This window comes from Telopea speciosissima, unplaced genomic scaffold (assembly GCF_018873765.1).
Source record: "Telopea speciosissima isolate NSW1024214 ecotype Mountain lineage unplaced genomic scaffold, Tspe_v1 Tspe_v1.0072, whole genome shotgun sequence".
NCBI lineage: Eukaryota > Viridiplantae > Streptophyta > Magnoliopsida > Proteales > Proteaceae > Telopea > Telopea speciosissima.
In genome coordinates, this window is record NW_025317408.1 from 104,008 (window position 1) to 112,500 (window position 8,493).

Below are 8,493 nucleotides of genomic sequence, written 5' to 3' on the forward strand. Positions count from 1 at the left end.
GCCGTATGAAAGCAATACTCTAACCACTGAGTTAAGTAGGTTATTTATCATCACAAAGAGAAACAAATGGGACCATCACATCGATGGATTATAGATCCAATATTACTTCTAAGCAATACTAAAGCAAGGAAGGAGATCGGATAGCTATCATGTCCGATCATGAAATACTTAATCTTGACAAGATAGTTTCTACATGATAAAATATCTATCACAAACGCAAGGGCTATAGCTCAGTTAGGTAGAGCACCTCGTTTACACGCGCGCCAATGTTTTTCAAGGGAATCCATCATGCAATCAACAAAATTGATCTTATTGAGAAATCGATGTCTTACTCTATGAATTCGAGAGAATAAGAGAACAATAGCCTGACAAATATTTGGTTCGGCCCGATTCAGGTGCCAATTTCGGCGCCAAATAAAACCGGCATTGATTTGATAATTGATAAGGTGAATACTCAGCCCATTCAATGTTAGGCATAATGAGTATAGGGACCTCAAAAAAATTTCTTTTCGTCCTATGAACTTTAAGGTGTATGAAGTTTCATATTTGACTCTTTGAGCAGAGCGATAGAGACTCCATTTAACTTAGGTTAATCTAGGCCGGAGGCAGACCTACGTCAAGGTAACCCTTCCCTTCTTTGAAACACTTTGGTATTGCTCCTGGATCAGAAGGAAAATAATGAATCAGAGCACATGGAGCCATCTCGTTATTTTTCTGTCAAGAAAAAATATGGCGGACTAACTGATATTTATATCAGTTGATGAAAAAGCCCAATGCAAAAAAAAAATGCATGTTGGGTCTTTGAAACAGTTCGAATCATTTCGATAATAATCAGTTTGATCTGTTTTACCGAGAAGGTCTACGGTTCGAGTCCGTATAGCCCTATCTAAATCTAATTTAGAATAATCAAATTCTAAATTAGAATAATTGAGATTTCAATTGAATTAATTTAAATAATAATTAAATAAATAAAAAAATTGAAATATAATAAATATAAATAACTATAAAAATAAAATTATAAAATAAAAATTTAAAATATTTAAATCTATAGAAAATATATAGATAGAATTCGAAATTCAAAGATAAACTAAAGAAAAAAATGCAATTCCAATTATCTTATTTGATTATTAAATTTTATTTCAATTTAATTGGAATTCCTTTATATTTAGTTTTTTAGTTTATTGTTTAGAAAATATTTTATTTGTATGAAAACGAGAGAGTTTTATTTGTATAAGAACATGTCTATACCATATCAAAAAAATCGAAGTAAGTGTAAATAGGATTCCTTTCGATGAATCTTGAAACAAGACAGGACCGCAGCAAACAAACGAAACTTGGTGGTTCGATCAAAAGTCATTGTTGTCTCGACTAAGCAGTTATGAATAAATTGACATTTCCAACTCGAATGGACTAATCCGGTATATTTTCCACATTCCTAGGAGTGCTTCTATGTTTCTGCTTCACGAATATGATATTTTCTGGGCATTTCTAATAATATCAAGTGTTATTCCCATTTTGGCATTTCTAATTTCCGGAATTTTGGCCCCGATTAGCGAAGGACCAGAGAAACTTTCTAGTTATGAATCGGGTATAGAACCAATGGGCGATGCTTGGTTACAATTCCGAATCCGTTATTATATGTTTGCTCTAGTTTTTGTTGTTTTTGATGTTGAAACGGTTTTTCTTTATCCATGGGCGATGAGTTTCGATGTATTGGGTCTATCTGTATTTATAGAAGCTTTAATTTTCGTGCTTATCCTAATTGTAGGTTCAGTTTATGCATGGCGAAAGGGGGCATTGGAATGGTCTTAGCTCCTGAATATTCAGATAATAAAAAGAAAAAAGAAGAAAAAAATGACATTGAGACAGTTATGAATTCCATTGAGTTTCCGTTACTTGATCGGACAACCCAAAATTCAGTTATTTCAACTACATCGAATGATCTTTCAAATTGGTCAAGACTCTCCAGTTTATGGCCGCTTCTCTATGGTACCAGTTGTTGCTTTATTGAATTTGCTTCATTAATAGGCTCACGATTCGACTTTGATCGTTATGGACTGGTACCAAGATCGAGTCCTAGACAAGCGGATCTCATTTTAACAGCCGGCACGGTAACAATGAAAATGGCCCCTTCCTTAGTGAGATTATATGAGCAAATGCCTGAACCAAAATATGTCATTGCTATGGGAGCCTGTACTATTACGGGAGGGATGTTCAGTACCGATTCTTATAGTACTGTTCGGGGAGTCGATAAGCTAATTCCTGTGGATGTCTATTTGCCGGGCTGCCCACCTAAACCAGAAGCAGTTTTTGATGCTATAACAAAACTTCGTAAGAAGGTATCTCGAGAAATCTATAAAGATAGAATTGGGCCTCAACAGAAGAATCGATGTTTTACTACCAATCACAAGTTTCATCTTGGACGCAGTATTCATACTGGAAATTATGATCAAGGGTTACTCTATCAATCGCCATCTATTTCAGAGATCCCTTCTGAAACTGAAACATTTTTCAAATACAAAAGTTCAGTATCTTCCCACGAATTAGTGAATTAGGCACGATGCTTCTGTGCAGAAGAACAAACTGCGGCTCAATTTTTCATAAATTTCATCGTAAATGTGAAATACTTAATAAAAAATGCGGGAGAAATCAAAAAGATGCAGGGTCCTTTGTCTGCCTGGCTAGTCAAGCATGGGCTAGTTCATAGATCTTTGGGCTTCGATTACCAAGGAATAGAGACTTTACAAATAAAGCCCGAGGATTGGCACTCCATTGCTGTCATTTCATATGCATATGGTTACAATTATCTACGTTCTCAATGTGCCTATGATGTAGCACCAGGCGGACCGTTAGCTAGTGTATATCATCTTACGAGAATACAGTATGGTGTGGATCAACCAGAAGAGATATGTATAAAAGTTTTTGCCTCAAGGAGGAATCCTAGAATTCCGTCTGTTTTCTGGATTTGGAAAAGTGCGGATTTTCAAGAACGGGAATCTTATGATATGTTGGGAATCTCTTATGATAATCATCCACGCCTGAAACGAATCTTGATGCCTGAAAGTTGGATAGGATGGCCCCTACGTAAGGATTATATTGCCCCCAATTTCTATGAAATACAAGACGCTCATTGAATGATAAAAAACTAATCTTCACTTCTACGACTCCATATATTAAAGGAAGATTTTGAAGTTTCTAGATCAAATCTAGATCAAACATAGTAAGTGTACGTAATTGGACTCTCATTCGGGATGGGCTAAAAAAAAAAAAAAAGATCTTTATTTATATTCCCCAATTTGGAAGATATTTATTTCATTTTAATTTAGGATGAGCTAAGCCAATAAGATAGGATGAACCAAAAGAGTTCTGCATCATGAACTTTGTATCGCGCACATTATTTAGAGGGCGCTAGAAAGTCACCTAGACGGAAGTGAAGAAATAGAATATGTAAATACAAAGAAATGAAGGATGATCGGATTCTATTTGTACTGTATCTGAAATGAATCTTGTCTATTCCTATCCTTCAACTCCTCTAAAGGTTTTTCAACCAACTAACTTAACTTTTCGTTCGGATATGTATGAAGTATTAACATTGTATAGTATAAATGAACAAAAAAGAAAGAAGAGGAAACAGAATCTAATTCTTTTCTTTACCGATTATATACTCTTTACCCATCTACTATACTATAGACTATGGGGAGACTATAGGGATATATCTCTAGATACCCAGACGGATAAATATGTAGCATAATCATGACTATTAACGAATATGTATGCCGATCCATATCAATGAATTTGTATGAGTATCTATTCCTAATTCTAGAAATTAACCATGTGCCAGGAACCAGATTTGAACTGGTGACACATGTAGTGTTTTCATATGATATCCGCGCCTCCTCTCGATTTGTAATTCAATACACAAATCAATTGGGTCTGTGAGGCTAGCTATATGCTGTGTAGTATCAACGATTTCCACAGAAGGCGGTGAGATGATGTCTTGAGCAGTTACGTATCCAGGACCCCTGACGCAAATAGATGCGTTGCGAGTTCCATACAGATTACTTCTCAAAAAAAATTTTTTAAAAAAAAAAAAAAATTATTTTTTTTTTTTTAAAAAACACTCTTTTTTTAATATTTTTTTTTTTTTTTTTTTTTTTTTTTTTTTTTTTTTTTTTTTTTTTTTTTTTTCCCCCCCCCCCCCCCCCCCCCTTTCTTTTTTTTTTTTTTTTTTTTTTTTTTTTCCAAAAAAAGAGACAGAATAAAACGTCCATAATAAAGACGCTTACTGTCTGCTCTTGATTCAACACACTTCCACTCTAGTGTACGAGTAGATACTGCTACTTCCTCTCGAACCATAGTAATCTTATTTGATCAAATCATTGAATCGTTTCTTTCTCTTGAAATATCTTCAGTTCCTATTTTTACACACGTCTTTTTTTAGGAGGTCTACACCCATTATGTGGCATAGGGGTTACGTCCCGTACGAAACTTAATAGTATACCACTTCTACGAATGGCTCGTAATGCTGCATCTCTTCCGAGACCTGGACCCTTTATCATGACTTCTGCTCGTTGCATACCCTGATCCACTACTGTACGAATAGCTTTTCCTGCTGCGGTTTGAGCAGCAAAAGGTGTTCCTCTTCTTGTGCCCTTAAATCCACAAGCACCGGCGGAGGACCAAGAAACCACTCGACCTCCTACATCTGTAACAGTCACAATGGTATTGTTGAAACTTGCTTGAACATGAATAACTCCCTTTGGTATTCTACGTCCATTCTTACGTGAACCAATACGTCCATTCTTACGTGAACCAATTCTTGGTATAGGTTTTACCATATTTTATCATCTCATAAATATGAGTCAGAGATATACGGATATATCCATTTCATGTCAAAACAGATCCTTTATTTGTACATCGGGTCCTTTAGAGAGTCCCTTTTTTTATTTTAGAAAGATTATCCTTGTCTTTGTTTATGTCTTGGGTTGGAACAAATTACTATAATTCGTCCCCGCCTACGGATCAGTCGACATTTTTCACAAATTTTACGAACAGAAGCCCTTATTTTCATATTTGTCATTCCTTACCTTAATTTCGAATTTACTCCTTGGAAAAAAATAAGTCTCTTGAAATTTTGAACCGCGAGTTGTATCCCTATGAAAAAAAGGTATGTTGAAAAAAGCACCTAATCGTTGGAATCTTTGTTGCGGAGTCTATAAATTATACGTCCTCTGGTTGAATCATACCGACTTACTTCGATTTTGACCCTATCTCCTGGTAGTATCCGTATAAAACTACGTCGGATCTTTCCTGAAACATAACCTAGAATCAGATCTTCATTATCTAAACGAACCCGGAACATACCATTGGGAAGTGATTCAGTAATTAAACCTTCATGAATCCATTTTTGTTCTTTCATTCCAGGTAACCCCCTTGAAGTATCAACTAATGGAGGAAGAGTGATATTAGACAACCCGCCCTTCCTCTTTTTTTTTTTTCACAAACAAATAGGAAGTTACGGATCTAATTCGGATATGAGAAGGATCACCATATATAACACAAAATTTCTCCTCCGATTCCTTCTAGTCGAGCCTCCCGATCTGTCATTATACCTCGAGAAGTAGAAAGAATTACAATCCCCATTCCACCTAAAATCCTAGGAATTCGTTGATAGTTAGAATAGATTCGTAAACCGGGTCGGCTGATACGTTTTAAAATAGTTCTATATGGCCCCTTCCTATTCCTTCTAGGTTGCAGGGTTGAAACCAAGAAATATTTGTTGTTTTCCCGGTGTTTCCTCACGTTTTCGATAAAACCTTCTCGTAGAAGTATTTTAACAATGTTTTCAGTGATATTAGTGGATGCTATTCGAACTGTTCCTTTTTTTTTCATGTCAGCATTTCGTATAGAAGTTATTACGTCGGCAATAGTGTCTCTACCCATGACAAACTATAATTATTGGTGCCCCGAGTTTTGATATAATCAACATGCTCTGTTTTTATTATTTATGTTTATGATGCATTTTTAAAGGTATATGCGTGAGACATAATCTACTAAGTTAATTAATCTATTTCAGATATCTTATTCTACACTATATCTAGAATTTAGATTCCTATTCTTAAATATTTATATTATTATTATATTATATATGATATTACTATATCATAATATGATCATATATGATCATATATGATCATGGTCTCATTTATTAGTATTTATAATACCTCAGAAGCTAATGAAACTATTTTAGTAAAATTCAACCGTCTCAACTCCCGAGCAATCGCACCAAAGACTCGAGTTCCTTTTGGATTTCCTTCTTGATCAATGACAACTGCTGCATTGTCATCATATCGTATTATCATACCGTTGTCACGTTTGAGTTCTTTACATGTACGTACAATTACAGCTCTGATTATTTCTGATCTCTCTAGAGGCATATTGGGCACTGCTTCTTTGATTACAGCAACAATAACGTCACCGATATGAGCATATTGGCGATTACTAGCTCCTATGATTCGAATACACATCAATTCTCGAGCCCCGCTGTTGTCCGCTACATTCAAATGGGTCTGAGGTTGAATCATTTTTTTTTTTTTGAATCTGTTCTTTCAAAGCAAAGGGTGAAGGAAAAAAAGAAATATTTTTTGTCTAAAAAGAAATATAAATAAAGCAGCAATTTTTTTTTACTACAAAAATTTCTTTCTTTTGGTTTCACATCCCTATCCCGCAATAACGAATTGGGTTCGTATGGGCATTTTGGACGCAGCTATTGAAATAGCTTTTCTGGCTACAATTTCTGATACTCCACCCATTTCATAAAGTATTCGACCCGGTTTAATGACAGATACCCAATATTCGGGAGATCCTTTGCCCGAACCCATACGTGTTTCCGTAGGTCTTACTGTAACAGGCTTGTCTGGAAATATACGTACCCATATTTTTCCACCACGACGCGCATATCGTGTCATTGTTCGTCGCCCTGCTTCTATTTGTCTAGATGTGATCCAAGCGGGTTCAAGTGCTTGAAGAGCGTATCTGCCGAAACAAATACGATTGCCTCGATAAGATATTCCCTTCATTCTTCCTCTATGTTGTTTACGGAATCTGGTTCTTTTTGGGTTATAATTGATGGGAATTTGTAAATTCCATCTCTACTGCAGAACCGGACATGAGAGTTTCTTCTCATCCAGCTCCTCGCGAATGAAACGATTCAATAATATTACAGATATACATCTATTTTATTATTTAATGAATAATAAACTGAATCGTAGGGTTTTTTGAGATTTAATCTGTCATGTAGGAATTTGTGAATCTTGTTTGTATATACAACTAGACAATTTCTTTTATTTTTTTAGAGAATGTTTTATAACGAATCTTTCTTTTTCCCTTTATCGAATCGCCGAAATTTTTGCAATCCAATAAGAAGGCTTTCGCGGGCGAATATTTACTCTTTCTATATCTGTTTCATTCGTAGGGCCAGCCCACGACCTCTCAGAATAAATGAATTGGTTCCTGGTTTGTTCCGCCATCCCACCCAATGAATCATTAGGATTCGTTTTCAATAGAATCTTTTGCAGTCACAGGTTTCGTCGTTCCCATCGCTTCCCGATTAATGGCTAGGCCCGAACTTTGCAATGGAGCTCTTAATAAATTTGTTCCTGAGTCAATCTCCTCAGTCTTTATTGACTCGAGGCTCTTTATTTTTTTCCTATGAACCAGATTCATCTAATTATGGTTATGGACGAATCAGTATTGAATTGATGCTTTATTACACTGCTTTTTTTGAGATGATTCATAGACCATACATGTATATTGGAATCCTATATCATTGCTATTTTCCTTCTTTCTTTCTTTCACCCTTCCATTTATCCACATCCCTTTATTTTCGCTTCACAACCTATAATCAGATTGATTTTTTCTTTATGCAAAAAACTTTTCAGTTGCTACAACGATATGATCGATACATCATATAATGACTGTTTCCTTGGATCCAGATAATACGAAGCAATGAGCTAGTTATTAGTTCTATAGTTATTAGTTCATACTATGGGCAGGTCCTTTTTTTGAATTCTAGCCCTACCCTAAAAAAAATCAACGAGTCACACACTAAGCATAACAATTATACCAAACGGTTAATCGAATTTTTATTCAACCCTATAGAATTAAGAAAAGAATTAGAATGGCTCATTTTTTGTTTTGATTGAAGGGAAAAAATGAGAGAGTTTGTCATTTTTTGTTCCACCAGAACTGGATAGCTAGAAAGAGTGGAAAGACAAGGAAAGGATCATTATTCCTCTTCTATAAATATCCAAATTTTGATGCCTAATACCCCATAGATAGTTCGAACTGTATAGGAACAATAATCAATTTTAGCTCGAATGGTTTGTAGGGGAACCCTACCTTCTCTGATCCATTCGACACGTGCAATTTCTTTTCCGTCGATACGCCCTGCAATTTGTATTTGAATTCCTTTTATATCTGCTTGTTCAGTTA

The 8,493-nt window shown here is 35.3% G+C and overlaps 3 protein-coding genes across 3 annotated transcripts; 1 reads left to right on the forward strand and 2 right to left on the reverse strand.

Moving 5' to 3' along the window:
* Nucleotides 1–1,112: 1,112 nt before the first annotated feature.
* Nucleotides 1,113–3,739, forward strand: LOC122647542 (NAD(P)H-quinone oxidoreductase subunit K, chloroplastic-like). The gene is made up of 2 exons (XM_043840926.1): nucleotides 1,113–2,391; nucleotides 2,836–3,739. Exons 1-2 carry the CDS (start codon nucleotides 1,692–1,694, stop codon nucleotides 3,132–3,134), a joined length of 999 nt encoding a protein of 332 aa, XP_043696861.1. The 5' UTR covers nucleotides 1,113–1,691; the 3' UTR covers nucleotides 3,135–3,739.
* Nucleotides 3,740–4,285: 546 nt separating this feature from the next.
* Nucleotides 4,286–6,216, reverse strand: LOC122647538 (30S ribosomal protein S11, chloroplastic). Its single transcript, XM_043840922.1, has one exon. The coding sequence runs from the start codon at nucleotides 4,836–4,838 to the stop codon at nucleotides 4,422–4,424; it is 417 nt and encodes a 138-aa protein (XP_043696857.1). The 5' UTR covers nucleotides 4,839–6,216; the 3' UTR covers nucleotides 4,286–4,421.
* LOC122647548 (50S ribosomal protein L14, chloroplastic) lies at nucleotides 6,216–6,527 on the reverse strand. Its single transcript, XM_043840931.1, has one exon. The coding sequence runs from the start codon at nucleotides 6,525–6,527 to the stop codon at nucleotides 6,216–6,218; it is 312 nt and encodes a 103-aa protein (XP_043696866.1).
* Nucleotides 6,528–8,493: the final 1,966 nt, after the last annotated feature.

Excerpts from the sequence above, each read along its gene's own strand:
- LOC122647542 (XM_043840926.1), top strand. The coding sequence starts at position 1,692 with ATGGGCGATGAGTTTCGATGTATTGGGTCTATCTGTATTTATAGAAGC. Across the intron at positions 2,392-2,835 it reads GCCTCAACAGAAGAATCGAT|CACCAGGCGGACCGTTAGCT; the intron begins GTTTTACTACCA and ends CCTATGATGTAG.
- LOC122647538 (XM_043840922.1), bottom strand. The coding sequence starts at position 4,838 with ATGGTAAAACCTATACCAAGAATTGGTTCACGTAAGAATGGACGTATT.
- LOC122647548 (XM_043840931.1), bottom strand. The coding sequence starts at position 6,527 with ATGTGTATTCGAATCATAGGAGCTAGTAATCGCCAATATGCTCATATC.